General features: G+C 40.6%; 1 protein-coding gene across 2 annotated transcripts in view; it reads left to right on the top strand.

Moving 5' to 3' along the window:
- The window catches only part of Cdc40 (cell division cycle 40), a 58,223-nt gene that overhangs the window by 18,088 nt on the left and 21,274 nt on the right, over positions 1-18,861 (top strand). For both annotated transcript variants that reach the window (XM_036169250.1, XM_036169249.1), the window contains exons 2-4: positions 3,096-3,182; positions 12,769-12,898; positions 18,733-18,816. In XM_036169250.1, coding sequence (XP_036025143.1) covers positions 3,096-3,182; positions 12,769-12,898; positions 18,733-18,816 — 301 coding nt within the window. The remainder of the gene's footprint in view (positions 1-3,095; positions 3,183-12,768; positions 12,899-18,732; positions 18,817-18,861) is intronic.

Raw genomic sequence — 18,861 nt, forward strand, 5'->3', positions numbered from 1 at the left:
GAGACCAGGCTGGCCTCGAACTCACAGAGATCCGCCTGGCTCTGCCTCCCGAGTGCTGGGATTAAAGGCATGTGCCACCACTGCCCGGCAGATTGTTTTCTTAATGTTCAATTTTTTGAGTTCTTTATATATTTTAAGTATTAGCCCTCTATCAGATGTGTAGTTGGTAAGAATGTTTTCCCATTTTGTAAACTGTTGCTCTGTTCTAATGATGGTGCCCATTGTCATGCAGAAGCTTTTCAGTTTTATGAGGTCCCATTTATTAATTGTTGCTCTTAGTGCCTGGGCTACTGGTGTTTTATTCAGAAAGTCTTTTCCTGCACCAATGAGCTTAAAACTATTCCCCACTTTCTCTTCTATCAGATTCAGTGTATCTGGCCTTTCATTGAGGTCTTTGATCCATTTGTAGTTGAGTTTGTGCAGGATGGTAAATATGGATGTTTGCATTCTTGAACGTGCAGCTCTGTACTTTGAACAGCACCAATTGTTGAAGAATCTCTTTTTCCTCTAGTGTATATTTATGGCTTCTTTATCAAAAATCAGGTACAACTCACTCTGTAGACCAGACTGGCCTTGAACTCACAGAGATCCACCTGCCTCTGCCTCCTGAGGGCTGGGATTAGAGGTGTGTGCCACCGACACTGGGCAAGGTGGCCTTTCTTACTATGTTAATCCTACCACCCGATGAGCATGGGAGATCTTTTCATCCTCTGATATCTTCTTCAATTTCTTGCTTTGATGTCTTAAGGTTTTTATCACATAAGTCTTTCACTAGTTTGGTTGGAGTTACCCCCAAGATATTTTTATTGAGGCTATTGTGAAAACTATTGTTTCCCTAATTTCTTTCTCAGTCCATTTGTCATTGGTATATAGAAAGGCCAACTGATTTTTGTGTATTAATTTTGTGTGCTGCTACCTGGCTGAAAGTGTCTATCAGCTGTAGAAGTCTCCTGCTGCAGCTTCTAGAGTCACTTAGGTATACAGTCACATTATGTGCAGATAGATACTTTGACTTCTTCCCGCCCTCTTTGTGTCCCCTTTATCTCCATCAGCTGGAACGTCAAGTGCTGTATTGAGCAGATGTGGAGAGAGCGGACAGCCTTGTCTTGTTCCTGATTTTAGTGGAGTCGCTTTGAGTTTCTCTCCATTTAGGTTGATGCTGACTGTTGCTTTCTGTAAATTGCTTATTATGTTGAGACGTGTCCCTTGTATCCCTAGTCTCTCCAGGACTTTTATCATGAAGGGGTGTTGGATCTGGTCAAAGATCTTTGCTGCATCTAATAAGATGATTATGTGATTTTTGTCTGTTTGTGTTGTGGATTACATTTATTGATTTATGTATGTTAAACCATCTCTGCATCTCTGGTATGAAGCCTACTTGATCATGGTAGATGATCTTTTTAATGTGTTCTTATATTTGGTTTACAAGTATTTTATTGAGAATTTTCACATCCGTGTTCATAAGGGAAATTCGTTTGTAATTCTCTTTGTTGGGTCTTTATGTGGTTTGGGTATCAGGGTAATTATGACCTCTTAAAAAGAATATGTTTGGTGTTTTGATTATTGTAGTAAGGAGTTTCTTTTCTGGTCCAGTCTACTTGGTGTTCTGCATGCTTTGTGTACCTCCTTCTGTATGCTAAGGAAATTTTCTTCTATGGTTTTTCTGAAAATATTGTCTTTGACCTGGGTTTCTTCTCCTTCCTCAGTTCCTGTTATTCATAGACTTGGTCTTTTCCTTGTGTCCCGTATGTCCTAGATGTTTTATGCTTGCATTTTTGATTTAACATTTTCTTTGACTGAGGTGTTCCTTTCTTTTACCTTGTCTTCAACGTCTGGGAGTCTCTCTGCCATCTCTTGTATTCTGATGGTGAGGCTTACCCTGAGGTTTTGTTTGACTTCCTAAATTTTTCATTGCCAGTTTTGCCTCAGTTTGGGTTTTCTTTGGAGACTCGGCCTCTACCTTCCTATCTTGAACGTTTCTTCATTTCATTCACTGTTTGTTTGTATGTTTTATTAATGGATTTATTTACACCCTCTTTCATGACCTCCAACACATTCATAACAGCTGTTTTGAAGTTCTTGTCCTGTGCTTCAGCTATATTGCATTTCATAGGGCCTACTGGTGTAGGGTTGCTGGGGTTTAGTGGAGACATAGTGTCCTGGCTGGCTTTTATTGTGTTTTTACTCTGAGATGATTGTGATTCTAGGTGTTGATGTCGGCACATAATCAAAATACCAAATGTACAGACCAAAGAAAGAATATTGAAAGCTGAAAGGGGGAAAAGACCATGTGCCATAAAAGCAGACCTATTAGAATTACACCTGACTGCTCAGTGGAGCCTAGGTGGGTGTTCCATTCCTGGTTTTCTGAATTTTAGGAGAGTGTGCTGGCTGTGGGTTGCTTGCTAGGGAGTGCTTCTGAGTCCTTTCTAGTGGCCACTGGAAGTCCTGGGTAGAAGGTGTTTCTAGATATTTTTTCTTTTTTTGAGCTGAGGATCGAACCCAGGGCCTTGCGCTTGCTAGGCAAGCACTCTACCACTGAGCTAAATCCCCAACCCCGTTTCTAGATATTTATTGGGGACTAACAAGAAGGAATGAGACTGGGCTAGAAGTGGGGGCTGAAAGGGTCCGCTGTGAGGAAAGCTGGGTCTGCTGCTAAGGTTAGCAGAGTCCCCAGGGAGTAGAGGCAAAGTGGAGGACAGGCTATGCTGCAGGTGGTCTGCTGTAAGACTAGGGATTGGAAACGGAGGACAGGAAAGAGTGGGAATACAGTCTACCTGATATCCAGGGTGCAGATACCAGTGAGTTCCTACATGGAGAGTGCCTTGGCTTCTTAATGTAAGTGTTCGAGCAGTGTTAACTGACTTAGTTAATAAAGTTAGAATATTGGGGAAAATTTGTATTTTTATGTCTAAAATTGTATTACATATATGTTTCATTACTCTTTGATTGTTATAATTATTGATGCTGTGGTACTAAAGTAATAGCCATGAAATCAGTGTTCAGGTCTTTACAGTACTGATGTGACTTTGCTGTAGTCCCTAAAATATACACTCACCCAGCGAGTTTGTAACGTTCGTCTGACTTTCTTATAGGAAGATTTGGAGACTGGAGTTCACCTTGACCCTGCTGTCAAAGAAGTTCAGTATAATCCTACCTACGAGACCATGTTTGCTCCTGAGGTAAGAAAGCAAACCAGGGCTTTCCCTTATGGTGAGCATTTAAATTAATACAGAGGTAGATAAATGGGTGTTGAATTTTTAAAAAAATTTTCTCATTCAACCCTGCTACTATAAGTTTTGGAAAATATATCCTTCTAGTATTCAAAAACCAAATTCTTTTAAAAATCCACTGACTGCATGCAAAAGGCTGGTCATATGGAACTGCCTTTTGAAAAAGGGAATCTGAAAATATGTAATTCTTCACTGTGCACTGGATACCCTTCTCTCAGCATTGATAAGGGACTATTCTAATGAACTACAAAGAAAAACGGGTTTATTAGGGATAGTCCATAGTGCACTGTGGAAGTGCACATGCCTCTCCAGTGTCACACTCGCAGCTTACTTCTGGGAACAGTAAGCACTGAGCTCTATGGAGTTCTTCCTCCTTCCCTTGGTAATAAATAGTCACAGAAACGTTCTTGGGGAAGAACAAACGGAAGAATGTCATGTCCATTTAAAGTCTTTGAACACTTAACAAAAGCTTATTTAAAAAAATTAACATCCTTAGACATTAAAATGGAAAAGGCACTTGATTGACAAAAAGAAAACAGGAAATAGTCATCCCCTCCACCCCTGCTAAAAAAGAGACTTGAATAGTAGGATCTTTAACAAGCATCTTAAAGGTAGGCATGGGGATCTGTAGCTCGTCGTCCTTGGTAGATAATAAGGTGCTTTTCATAGTTTTCTTGTATAGCTACAGACACAGCAGCATGCCAGAGCTCTGTCATACTTCACCTGCCTAGGTTCCCATGGCATCTGAACAATTGCCATAGAGATGTGCCACACAGCCAGTGCCGTGTTGTTTTGGTGAAGCACGTACACAGCCGCTGAGATTTATGCATTCCACACCTTATGCTGTCCCCCTAGTCCTGCCTCCTGGGCTCTGTGAGCCGCCTCCTCTTCTTGAGTGACACCTCAGCTGGCCCATGAAAGCGCCGTGCATGTATGCTTCATGGTTTTACAAAGGAAAATAGCGCGTATTTGCAAGTCAATCATCCACTTATTATTTCCATCCATCCTTCCTTCCTCGTGTTAAGGAAACTCATTCATGTTAAGAATACCACATATGTTAAAGTTTAAAAAGGAGTAATACTTGGAAGCAAATTTAGAATCTTTAATAATTACCAAGGAAGCAGTCATCTGTGATATAACAGATTGTGAACTTTGTGTTTTATGACTAGAATCCGAATCACTTGGCCAAGTCTGGAAAGGTGTCAGCAGGGACTTCGTTAGATTCAGTTCAAGTCCTACATGTTGAGGATCCTCAGTTAGAAACAGTGCATAATCCCTCCCCTCCACCTAGTGCTTGACAGGTGGTGTACTGTGTTTCCTTAACCAGACAAATAGTAGGATGTTCCCTGGACCTCTGAAGTGGCTCTCCTCACAAGTTAGAGGAGGGAGAGAGATTTCCCTATGAAAGTCCTGTTGGAAGTGGACAACAAACAATACAGTCTAGGTTCGAAATTTGGAATGAGACTTAGCTGTGTCTTAGCTTTTGTAAGACCCTGGAGGTTCTTAGTTTTCTCATAGTTAAAATAAATGTGATCTCTGCTTTACTGCGTTATAAGAATACATGAGTTAATGCATGGTGTGGAAATTGAATTTTTAGGACGAGATGTCTGATTAGGGCTTGAATGATAACAGAACAGAAGGAGACCAATGGGTTTGATAAAACTAGCATTTATTTTTACCATATACAGATAGACAGGTGGTGAGATATTTTTGTACTTACCAAACCTATGAAGGAAGCGTTCTTCTCCCTTTTTTGTAGACCAAAACCAAGTCTGATTATACTGCCATCAGGTGATGATTGTAGGACTCATGTCCAGATCTCTACTATATATATATCTGTCAGTATAGCAGTATAGCAGCATTTGAAGGCCACTGTGTAATCTGCATGATACATCCTATGACTCTGCTAATTCTGAAAATTAACCAAATTGTTTATTTTGTAAATATCATTCCTCCATTGCAACCAACCACTTTCCTAGATGGTCTGCCTGTTAATACAGAATCGTTTGCTCGAATCTGTGAATGAATGTGAATCATTGCAGACTGAGGGAAAATGTAATAGGCAGTGTTTTATACCAGCAGCCTTCTCCCTTGAACTAGATCCTTTTTAGCTTCTTAGAGATATATTATTTATTAGTTTCTCTAAAATCGTATTAAATTCACCGGACTCAGGAAGAATTCCAGACCCCTTAAACTAGCAATGCTTTTAGGGGAAAATATGTACATCTAAATTCAGAGACCAAATGCTAATCGCTATTAAAAATATAACGGTAAGAGCTGCTTAAATATTAATGCTTTAGAAATGCTGTAGCTCCCCACTCATAGGAGGAGACTGAGCCCAAGGTTGTCAGCAGCAACACCAGTGAAGAGTTGTCTGTTAGTAATAGTCAGGCTTCGCTTACATCTTCCAAAATTACTCTGCCAACAGAACTGTCATGACCTTTTCCTGATTTGTAGAAAGTAATTCAGTTAATAATTCTTACTTTAAAATGTGTTTATAAATTTTATACATTAATGATACCATGAATATTAATGAAAAATTTAGCAATAGATATATTAGTTCAGTAATGTAGGTATTCCTTCTATGTAAACTTATATAGTTGTTATTTCATGTAATCTGTTTTTACCAGTATGCATTTTCCAATGATTGAGTCTCCCGAAGACTTCTGAGAACCTTTTCTTTTCCTGTCCTGGAACCCACTCTGTAGACCCGTCTGCCTCTGCCTCCCGAGTGCTGGGATTAAAGGCATGCACCACCACTCAGCTGGAGAACCTCTTGTAATAGGCAGATGTCTGAGGCTTATTACCAGCATCTTCACATATTAAAAATATTTCTTCCCGCTCTATGTAAATCACGACTCACACAGTTGAAGATGCTTCTCTTAGAAGCCATTGTCATTCAGAAAGCTCCACAGGGCTCTTGAGTTCAAACCTTACCTCTGACCGAGTCACCCACACATACCCCTGCCCCCTTTGGTCTTCCTGTCCTGCTTCCTGCTCTCATGGTGTGGTGGCTGTTCTTGGCTGTCAACTTGACTACATCGGAATTAACTACAACCCCTCAGCTGCCAGGGAATTTTTTCCTTAATTTAATTATTGGAAGTGGGAAGGTCCACCTTTAATCCTGCCCACACCTTCTAGTGGCGGCCTGTATAAAGGACATGGAAGAGGGAAGCTTTAGCTCCTTGCTGTTTGCTCTCACTCTTGCTGACAGGTCCACTCCTCCACTGGCGTTAGAGCTTACTTCTTTGGGGTTCTGATGAACACTGATGACCAGCCAAGCCACCCAGCCTCGTGGACAAAACTGTTTCATTCTTGGACCTTCCATTGGCACACAGCCACTGATGGTCTAGCTGCACCATGGCCTGTGAGCCGTACTAATAAATATATGTATGTCCATTCATTCTATAAGTTCTGTTCCTCTAGAGAACCCTGAGTAATATAATGTGCAACTCTTTTCAGTTCCACAAACTAGTGAGATCATACAGCTTATCTTATTTAACATAGTATTCTCCAAGTTCATCTGTGTTGTCACGGGGACATTCTTTTTTTAAGGTTGGATTGTCTTCTGCTCTTTATCTGTGCATTTTCTTCTTTTGTTTTGTTTGGGATGGTTAGATGGGGGTTCCACTGGGTAGCTCTGACTGGCCTGGAACACACTACAGAGATAAGAGTGGCCCCAGTCTTATAATTCTTCTGCCTCTGCCTCCTGAGTGCCTGGCTTACAACCTTTTCTTTTCCCACTGCCTAGTTGATAGACACTTAAGTTGATTCCATGTTTTGGCTGTTGTACATGACCCTGTAGTGAACATGGGAGTACATATTTCATTGGTTTCATTTGAATACATACCCAATAGCAGTTCTGCTAGATCGCACAACAGTTAGTTTTCCAGTTTGGAGGACCCTCCATGTTGTGTTGCATAGGATCGGTGCTAATGTGCACTCCCTTCAACAGTGTGCATGAATTCCTTTCTCCCATCTGTGCCAACACACATTGACTTTTGCCTTTGATAAGCAAATAGCTGTTCTAACAGAGGTGATGTGTTCTTCATTGAGATTTTAATTTATGTGTCTCTGATTACTGATGATGAACATTTTTTAATCTAACTATTGACCATGTCTTTTCTAAAATGGCTATTATGGTCCTTTGTTTTTGGTTGGTTGGGTTGGGTTGGGTTGGGTTTGGTTTGGTTTTTTTCAAGACAGGGTTTCTCTGTGTAGCTTTGGAGCCTGTCCTGGAACTTGCTCTGGGATTAAGTGCCACCCAGCATGGACCTTTGTTTTAATCAGTTGTTTTCTTGCTCTGGACCTGTTTGAAATCTCTATATATTTGGGATATTAACCCCTTATCAGTATATGGTTTGGAGTTATGAATAGTTTCTTGCTTACACTTATAAATAAATGGTATATAGGGAGGTTACAATTGTAGCTAACTATAGTGCGCTCTAATAATTTTAACTGAAAACTTAACCCTCATAGTTAATTAACTTGATACGTGAGTATATTATATTTTCATGTACAGATACTTGTTATACATTCACTATGATATATTTGCAGGCAGAGCTCTGTAAGTTTGAGGCTAACCTGCTCTACAGAGTGAGTTCCAGGATAGCCAGGGCTACACAGTGAAACCCTGTCTCGAAAAACTGGGAAAAAAAAAAAAAAGAAGTGGCACATGATTATCATTCACTTAACAGCTAGTATCCACTTATGACTGAGTACATACCATGTTTGTCTTTCTGGTCTGGGTTACCTCACTCAGAATGATTTTTTTCTAGTTCCATCCATTTGCCTGCAAATTCATGATGTCATGGGAGTTTTGTTGTTTGTTCTGATGTTTTAACTGCTCAGTAATACTTCAGGTACATGTACCACATTTTCTTTATCCATTCTTTGGTTGAGGGGCATCTAGGTTGTTTTCAGTTTCTGGCTATTATGAACAAAGCTACTGTGAACATAGTTGAGCAATGTCCTTATGGTAGGATAGAGCGTCCTTTGGGTATATGCCCAGTTTTCTAAGGAACCACCACATTGACTTCCATGGTGGCTGTACAAGTTTGCACTCCCACCAGCAGTGGAGGAGTGTTAGTTATTCTTTCTCCAAATCCTTGCCAACATGAGCTGTTACTTGGAACATAATAACTCTTAAACACAGTATATTAGTTTGTTTTTTGTCCCTGTGACCGAAATTTCTGATACAAACAGCTTAAGGGAAGGAGGGATTTATTTTCTATTTTTAACTTATGGGTGTTGTGCCAGCCTGTATGGCAGTGCAGCACTTACGTGTCTGGTACCAGTGGAGGTCAGAAGAAGGCATTGGATTCCCTAGAACTGGAGCTACAGATGTTTTTGAGCCACCATGTGAGTGCTGGGAATCGAACCCAGATCCTCTGAAAGAATACACGGTGCTCTTAACCACTGAGCCACCTCTCCAGCCCTCTTTTTTTTTTTTTTTTTTTTTTTTTTTTTACTCATGGTTTCACCTTGTTCCTTGGTTGCTTGGCCATGTGAACTTGGACAAGAACATTTGGCCTCAGGTCATGACCTCAGGTCGTGTAGCCGAGAAGCTTCTCCATCTCATTCAGGAGGAAAGAGGTGGGGGACCGAGCAGGGTGCCACAGGCAAAACGTCCTCTAGAACAGTGGTCCTCAGCCTGTGGTCGAGTCCCCTTTGGGGATCCAATAACCCTTTCACAGGGGTCTCATATCATATTTATGATTCATAACAGTAGCAAAATTACAGTTATGAAGTAGCAATGAAATAATTTTATGGTTGGGGGTCACCACAGCATGAGGAACTGTGTTAAAGGGCTGCAGCATTAGGAAAGTTGAGAGCCTTCCTAGAACCTAGAATCTACCTGTGCCCAGGGACATTCTGCAGCTAGGTCTCACCAGATAAAAGTTTCCAGAGCCTCCCCTTAGAGAGCTGCTGGGTACTGAGTCCCCACACATAAGTTTGTTTTTTTTGGTTTTTTGGGGAGCGGGGATGGCACCTCATATCCCAGCCTTAACACTTGGCTACTAAAACTTGAAAAGAAATACTTGAAATTGCTTTCTACACACACACACACACACACACACACACACACACACACACACACACACTTTTAAAATGGCTACTCAAGAACTAAAGGAGTTGCATACTCATGCAGACCAGACATCTGGGAAGCATTTTGGTAATGGTTAGAACACAGCCCTGCGGAGCAGCATTCTCTGCCCCTGTTAGTTTGTGTCTTTAAGGCAAGTGTCAGTAGTTGCTGGTAACCTGGCAGTTAGGGAAATCTAAAGTGGAGGGCCCTCCTCCACCACAGCTTCCTATTATTACTAGAGGATTCTTTGTTGTTGTCCCACCTCAGATATCGATCAGATATTTAGGTTTTTAAGGTTGCTGTGGACACAGCACCATACATGAAATACGCTTAGCTTTAGTACATGTGTCTCTGGATAGAAATCCCTGTTCCTCAGTACTGAGGATGGATGGTCTGTAAGCAGGGGAGTGAGTTTGATGTGTGCAGTCTACTGCACTGTCTTCTAGAATAGTGTTCTTTTCTAGTCGGGACACCTGTAAGCGTGGTACTTATCACACATGCTCAGAGGACCCAGGCAGTGGGGATTTGGGAGTTTTAGATTCCCTCTTCCCTCTAGACGCTGCTGTGAGGTGTGTCTGGATGCACAGGTAGTGCATCATAGGAGTGCGTAAACATTTTATTATCTCTAGTTTGTGGCTGTTCTGTTCATTGTAATAATTTCATGAGTAAATGGCATTGTCAGCGACTTCCAGCAGTCTGCATTGTCTTCACTGTATATCTTCCTGTGGTGATGTACTGTGTACCCTAATAAAATTTACCTGAAGATCAGAGGACAGAACAGCCACTAGATTAAACATAGAGGCCAGGCAGTGGTGGCACACACCTTTAATCCTAGCACTCGGGAGGCAGAGATCTGTCTGGATCTCTGTGAGTTCAAAGCCACCCTGGATTACATGAGATTGACTCAGTCTAGGAGAGAAACAGAGCCAGGCAGTGGTAGCACACACTGTTAGTCCCAGTACTAGGAAGGAAGTGAAATAGCCAGGCAGAGAAAGGTATATAAGGCGTGAGGAGACAGGAACTAATGTCCTTTTTCAGCTGGAGCCCTTTTGGTTAGAGAGCTTTTGTGGCTGAGGACTCGGGCTTTCAAACAGAGGATTCATGGAGTTGGTGAGATGAGGCGTGGCAGTGGTCTGTTCCTTTGTCTCTCTCATCTTTTAGCATTTACCCCAATATCTGGCCCCAGGTTTTTTATTATAAGACCTTTAAAGATTTGTGCAACACCACCCATCAGCAGATATGGGCTGCAAAGTCCTATGCTGTCCTTATAATTGTCCTTTATAGTTTGGAATGAGTACAATTAAAAACTTGGTAGAAAACTAGGCATTTTAAGCAGAAATGCAAGTTTTCAGTCAACAGCAATCTTGTAGTGGTTTACTTTCCTCTACTGCAAAATGTGTGTGTGTGTGTGTGTGTGTAAAATATGACAGCTAAATTCATTGTTTTTCATGCACAGTATAATGATATCTAGATAAGAAACAGTGCTGGTTAAGAAGGAGCAGGAATTTACATTTGTAGCTTTGAAAATGTATCATAGAAAATATTATTCCAAAGACAGTAAGTTGAGATGTTCTAATGTCAAAATATTTCATCAGGAACAGTGAGTGTTCCAGTGATCAAATAAAATACCTTTATGTGCCAGGAGTGATGGTATATGCTGGTAGTGCCATCACTCAGGAGGTGAAGGCAGGAAGATAGGTAATGTAAGACCAGTGTGGGCTCCATGCAAGTTCTAAGCCAGCCTGGGCTGTATTGTGAAACAGAACAAAACAATAATAAAGTCAGAGAAATATGAAATTCATTCTTCCCTAGGTGTGAATACTCATTTGACCCCACAAAGACAGTCAAAAATCAAGAATTTTAGAAAGATTGGCAGGAGTTCAAGGGCAGTTTGGGCTACAGAGTGAAACCCTGTATGGATTAAAGGCGTGCACCACCACCACCCAGGTCATTATAGACTTCTTTATGTATGTTGGATTTTCCTGAGATTTTTTTTTTTTTTTTTTTTTTTTTTTTGGAGCTGAGGACCAAACCCAGGGCCTTGTGCTTGCTAGGCAAGCACTCTACCACTGAGCTAAATCCCCAACCCCTAATAGGATTATTTAATAAGGGTTAATACAGAATATCATGGTCCTTCGTCACTGTGGTGATATTTGATTGTGCTCTAACAATTAAAGCTTGCCTGGAGATCAGAGTGTGGAGCAGACACTACAGGCCAGGCAGTGGTGGATCACACCTTTAATACCAGCACTTGGGGTCTCATGCCTTTCTTTGATCCTAGGTACTTGGGAGGCAGAGGCAGGAGGATCTCTGTGAGTTTGAGGCCAGCCTGGGTTACAGAGCAAGTTCCAGAACAGGCTCCAAAGCTACATGGAGAAACCCTGCCTCAAAAAAAAAAAAAAAGAAAAGAAAAGAAAAGAAAAGAAGTCATCTAGATTTTGTGGTTGTGCATTTAAGGAATGTTTTCAGGTAGTAAGACGTTTGCCTCAGGTTTGTTCTCGCCTTGTTTCTTACAGGTTGTAAAACCTGGCCCTAGGATGGTGAAGCACCCCATCGTAGACTGTTGTTGTTGTTGTTGTTTCGAGACAGGGTTTCTCTGTGTAGCTTTGTGCCTTTCCTGGAACTCACTCTGTAGACCAGGCTGGCCTCGAACTCACAGAGATCCACCTGCCTCTGCCTCCCAAGTGCTGGGATTAAAGGGGTGCACCACCACCGCTCAGCTCATTATAGACTTCTTTATGTATGTATGGCTGAGGAGAGTGCCTGACTTTTCAGAAACAAATTAACATTTGGAAAATAATTCTGGAAAGTCCCCAGCATTGTAAACCAATAGGTAACGGTGCCACTGTTTTGTTTTAGAATATGAATATATGAATTCTCTGAGTGGAGAAGTTCTATTTACATTTGTGATGTATCTTCTCAGGGAATTGTTCCAGATACTTCATTTTTAGTTTGTTTCCTGATTGATTCCTATTTGATGAATGATATCTGTATTTTCTGTTTGTTAGGCACTGTGGTGAATATAGAGGATTCCGAGTCTCTGCCCTTGAAGAACTCATAATTAGTAGAGGAAAAAAATGTGGCTTTTAGAGCAAAAGCTGTATTTCAGTGCTGTCATGACAAAAGATCACCCCAAACCCCCAGTTACAGTTTAGAAAATCTACAGAATTCTCAGTTCCCCAGAGAAGTGCCTTCAGATTAGACTCCCTGCAGTGCCAACATGTAGCTCTTGAGATAAACATCCACACATGGACCTCCGTGAGCTGCGCTCATCTCCTGTTCCAGGGGCTGACAGACAGTGCTAATCAACCATTGCCTGGTCACACTGAACTGTATGCGGCTGGCATGATCCCAGATAGATAGATCAGTCAGCCCCTGATGGTTTGGATTGAAAATACATTATGCAGTAATTTCAGTAACCTTCTTTTCCCTCTTAAAACACTGCAGTTTGGACCAGAAAATCCCTTTCGAACACAGCAAATGGCTGCTCCCAGAAATATGCTCTCTGGCTATGCAGAGCCAGCGCATATCAATGACTTCATGTTCGAACAGCAAAGAAGAACATTTGCCACGTACGGTAAGGTGATAAGTCTTCCACAGCTGTAAGTTTGGCCTGACCAAAAGCGTGAGTAATGTGTATCATCACTCATTTTGTTTCTGGCTTTTTCAGTTTATTCATCTAGATTGCACCAGAGAGGCAGTGTACCTTCTTACACACACCTCTACATACTGAATGGGAAGTGGCATTGAATATTGAGCTTTTATTTAAATCCTCTAATTTTTTCAGTCCTGAAAATAGTCTGTGGTCCTAAAACCAGGATGTTCCTTGTTATTGTTCTTAGTAATGAACATTTGTTATTAAATGTATCACATAGAGATTATTATTAAGTTAGCAAATGAAAATATAGTATGAAAAAATTCATTATATTATATATTTATTAACTTTATTCTATTTCTCAGATCTTATTTCTTAATTATTTTCTCTTCGTTAATAAGGGAGGTTAGCCAATAGACTAGTAACAAATCCATAGTATAAAATAACTATATTCTCTCAGTGATGGAATTTTTTTAAGTTAACTAGTATTAAAAATGGTTGTGAAAAGGATTTGTCCTATAGTATTAGGTCATGCATGTATCACCATGTCAAGGATACTGCATAGTGAATCCTGCACACCAGCTGGGAATGTAGCTCAGTGATAGGCCACTAGCTGAGTATATAGGCACTGGGTTCAGTCACCTGCAGCATAACTCAGGCAGTGTTGTTTGGTTTTTACTCTTTTTAGGAGCCCATCACCCAGCTGCCAAATAAATTCACACGCAGAGGCTTACTATTACTTACGAATGCCCAGCGTTAGCTTGGCTTAGTTTCTAGCCAGCTTTCCTTATTTTAAATTATCCTGTCTACCTTTTGCCCCTGGGCATTTCCCGTTCTCTTACTTCTGCAAATTTTACTCTTACTCTGTGGCTAGCTGGTTGTGTAGCTGGGTGGCTGGACCCTGGAGTCCTCCTCCTTCTCTTGCTCCTTCTAGATCTCCCCTCCCAGATTTCTCCCTTTATATACCCTCTCTGCCTGCCAGCCCTGCCTATCCTTTCTCCTGCCTTGCTATTGTTCAGCCCTTTATTAGACCATCAGGTGTTTTAGACAGGCGCAGTAACACAGCTTCATAGAGTTAAACAAATGCCACATAAACAAAAGTAACACACCTTAAAGTATTCTACTACAAAGCAGTGTGGTGATGTATGCCTCTAATCTTAGTATTTCAAGAAGTACAGGGCCTGAGGATCTGCAGTTCAAGATCATCCTCACGAACATACTGAGTTTAGGCCAACCTGGGCCACATGAGATCCTGTCTCAAAAACGAACAACAAAAAAAGACTACATACTATTATAGTCACCCTAAAAGATTTCATTGATACTTCCAGTCCAATAAAAGGGTCACAAATTCACTTGGTACCCTTTGTTTGTCTCTATGAAGAGTACATTGTAAGTTGACAGTAATGGGAGACAAATTGAAAATGAAGTCAGGAGAGGTGGGAATGTGGCTGTTCTTCTAGAGGACGTGGGTTCAGTTCCCAGCGCCCACATGGTGGTTCACAGTTGTCTGTAACTCTAGTTCCAGGAGATCCAAAGCCACCTTCTGCCTCTGTAGCACCAGGCACTCACATGGTACATACATGCATATATACATACATGCAGACAAAACACCCACACACATAAAAACAAAAACTTAATTTATGAGTTTATATAGTCTAGAGTATAGTAAGTCAGACTTAAAGTTTTTGTTTTCATAGATTTTTAGAAGGGGGCTATTTTAATAATTTAGATAGCTTAAGTCTCCTTAAAACAAAGCAGGATTAAAAAATAACAATAAATTATGTTTTTATTGACATCTGCTTTTCAAGGTACTTTATAGGGAGAATAAGCATGTACAGCCATTAAGTTTGCTTAGGTTGGAAGTGGACTGGTTTGAAAAGAAAGTCTTTGTGGTGTGTGCGCACCTTTAATCCCAGCACTTGAGAGGCAGAGGCGGGTGGATCTCTGTGAGTTCAAGGACAACCTGGTCTAGAGAGAGTTCCAGGATAACCACAGCTATAGAAAGGGACCCTGTCTCGAAGGAGTGGGGGTGGGGTGTTAAGTTTTGCTTCTCCCTGGAGAAGGCAGTGGGTTAGGTCAAAGGCTGTGCTAGCTAGTTGGAGTGTTTAAGACATAAAAAGTAACTGTGCAGCTATAACAAATGAAGCAGCCTGGAAAGTAGGAGAACTGGTAGGTCTGAACCTGACTCTAGGTAGTATCTCCTAGGCTCTGTGCTTAGCCACTTGATTTCCACTCCTATACAGAGAATAAGTATAAGGTTTTACATTGCTGCCCCTCATTTGGAAAGCCCTAGAGAAGGGCTTTGCTTACACCCTGTGCTGCTGTTACCTGTGTGAGAACTAAGGAGATGGCATATAAATCCAGGTTTACCTGAGTATCCTGTCCTAGCTCTGAGAGGCCACTGCTGGGAGATAGAACAATACCACTCCTACCATCTCAGTAATGACTTGGGTCGATTTATACTCCATAGTGCGTTTAGTTTATGCTTAGCTGCCTGTGAGAGCCCTTATCAGCGAAACTAGTCATTCACTATAGCGACCCATTTCCTTACTTGTAGTTCAGCTTCTAGCTCCTATTGTTGCTGTTTCTCCTGGGGCTCTAGTCCCTAGTGTGTGTGTGTGAGAATCCTTTTTCCTGTTCCTCCCTTTCTTCTGAGTTCCCGGCCTATTTTATTGATGCTCTTAGGTGGGCGTTCTCCGTGAGGGCTCCTCCCATTGTTTGACTTCCACCCAGAATTTTCTCTTCATCCGTCTTTAGAATGGGAAAGTAGAATTTTAAGTAAATGCCATTAGTTTCATCATAGTCATTATTATCATGCATTTCACTTCAATATTAGTGGCAATTAACATTTTTAAAATTTGAGGTCTGCTAGACTAACTTCTGTAAGAAATCCTTGAAGTATTAGATTTCATGTTAGTTCCAGTTTTCAATATTAAAGATGCCTTTTATAATGCAGTAGTGAATATTCTTATGCATAAACCTTATACTTCTTTATTATTGTTTTCTTAAATATATTTCCAAAGTAGGTCAAAGACTATGTTTTTAAACACATTATCAAATTGCTTTCTGAAAGAATTTCCCCAGTTTATTCTACCATGTAATACATGGAAGGCCATGTATGAAAGCTTTGCTTTTACCCAGGACCCATGTGATTGATCTTTTCTTTGTTATATGATAATCAAAATAGTATGTCTATATTTCAGTTTGATTTTTCTGGACTACTAATGAGATTGAAGGTTTTCCTATATATTTGCAAGTAATCTTTTGTAAATTGCTTAAATATTTTTTATTAACTTACAATATTTTATAACCATGAAAGTGTAATAATAAACTTAGTGTTACAACCATTTCAAGTATGACTATCAAAAGGAAAAAAAGTAAATGTTAATTCCATTGAAAAGGCAAAATCGAATATAAGCTTCAGAAAGATACATGAACATATTTTAAAAATCTGCAATGAAGGTCTATTACTTTTTGAGATGGATAATAGAAAACTAGTTGAACTGAGATCCTATAGTGTTAGATTTAGATCTTGTCTTGTCACTGGAGACTTCTAGAAGTATGTGTCCCTACGTGTTTTAATCTCTCATTTGTGAAAGGGAGATAATACGACATACTCATCACCTGGGGTGAAAGGAGACAGTGGGGATGGTAGAAGTGCTGATGAATGATTTTAACAGCACCTAAGTTCCTTTCCTTGGGTCTGGTGAGATGAGCTGGGGACTGGTGCTTACACAGAACAAAGATGACCAGGAACACCCACCTTCTCCCCTGAGCAACCCCTGTAACACCATGCAATGCCATTCATATGAACATAAATCTCATTTCAATTACACTTTTGATAAATGTTTACGCTTGAAGTGGACATTTTTAAACTTAGACTGTTGGTCTAGATTCTGTATAAGACGTATAAAAGTCTCATTAAAAAATTCAGGTACAGGGCTGGAGAACTGGCTCAGTTAAAGGTGAAGGCACAATATTCTGTATTTCAAAGGTTACCAAATGCAAGATGTGCTTCGTGTAACTGTGGTCTTCAATGGTCCAACAGAACCCAGGGAAAGAAAGTCTACCCAAATACACTCGCGTTAGGTTTTCCCAAGTCCACTACTACAATAAATGCTTGGTATAATCAGTCTTCACAGGACTTATTCACAGGAGAGAACCAGATCATCAGTTAGCCTATGGTTCACAATCTTTTTGTGTATCAAAGATTACAAAAAAAAGTCTTCTATTATTCCATAATTCAAATAAATTAATATACAAACATTGTAGGTAAGTATTCCCATGGATCTTGAAGCTTCTTTTCCATTGTAAGTTTTCAGTGGAGTTTACTTTCTTCCTATTGGTAGTCATTCTTGAAATGGTTGTAACACTAATTTTATCATTATACTCTTAAACCTGAATGAAGTAACTCATGGCATTTGAGCCTATGGTTTCCAAGATTCTACTCCAAGCCTCTCTTCTGACATCAAGCGCTCTCCTGGCTGAGAACATGCTCTAATGGTGGGAAAGGAAAACGCAGTGCAATTGAGCTAATAGCCAGATGGTTGGTTCTATTCTGGTATACTGTAAGGATGATTTGAACTCCTACATCCTTGGCCTGCTTTAAAGTTATACTTCATAACACATCTTTTTTACGTTTCCCCCAAAGAAATTCAGTCTTCAGCTGCAAAAATAAAAATAAATGTTAAATCCCTCCACTGGTGTGTGCCCTTTAAAAAGTGCACTGCTGCTTTTCATGGCTGTCGACATGGTTGTAGGCCATAGCCTGATCTGGCTCGGCTTTATGAATATGCTAGATTATTATGAAGACTAACTTTATCAAACATTTATTGTAATAGCATACCCACTCAAGAAAAATCTAATTTGATTATGCATATTATTTGTTTTCCTTGGTTCCCTTTGACCAATGAAGACCACAAATACATGCAGCTGTGTGCCATGTGTGCAGCTGTGTACCGTGTGTGCACCTGTGTGCCACGTGTGCAGCTGGGTGCCACATGTGCAGCTGGGTGCCGTGTGTGCAGCTGGGTGCTGTGCGTGCACCTATGTGCTGTGTGTGCACCTGTGTGCTGTGTGTGCACCTGTGTGCCATGTGTGCTGTATGTGTACTTGTGTGCCATGTGTGCACCTGTGTGCTGTGTGTGCAGCTGTGTGCCATGTGTACATCTGTGTACTGTGTGCACCTATGTGCTGTGTGTGCACCTGTATACTGTGTGCAGCTGGGTGCTGTGTGTGCACCTGTGTGCTGTGTAACTGGTTGAAGGATCATTTCATACACCGGCAGATCGCCTTACCTCTCTTACCACAGAAACATCAGGAACTGCTTTTAAGAATCATATTTTAAGATTGGAGACTGCCCTTACTTAAGAAGGATATTTTCTAAATAATAGCTGTATTTTCTATATAACTTTTGTCCTGTTTCTTTTCAGTTTAATAATTAATATTCTAACTATAATGTCCATTATCAAGAAGGAAAAGAAAATACCTTCTAACTTTCTGAACACAGAATGTGCCTCTATTTGAAGCTCTGGGAGAATTTGAAACTGCACTTTGAATTCACAGCTAGAAAGGCTCTTGGTACTGCAATGTTTATTAGAATCATCCTCTGAAATACTGCTTCCTCCGGTCTTCCATGGTCCAGCCTGACATGGGGGTTAAGTGTTGTAAATGGAAATGGAGCGCACGAAGGAAGGCCTAATCCTTGGGGACACTCTTTTGTTATCTGGAAAGAAAAATATGAAATAGGTGTTTGCAGACAGTAATAAAACCAGTTTTAAAAGGGGAGTTGGTCATTTATACCCTTTTGCTTTCAGGCTATGCACTGGACCCTTCATTAGATAATCATCAGGTATCTGCTAAATATATCGGTTCTGTGGAAGAAGCTGAAAAGAATCAAGGTAATGCACTTGGAGCAGGTGATTAAATGAGTGTCTTGCAGTCAT

Source organism: Onychomys torridus, chromosome 19 (assembly GCF_903995425.1).
Source record: "Onychomys torridus chromosome 19, mOncTor1.1, whole genome shotgun sequence".
Lineage (NCBI taxonomy): Eukaryota > Metazoa > Chordata > Mammalia > Rodentia > Cricetidae > Onychomys > Onychomys torridus.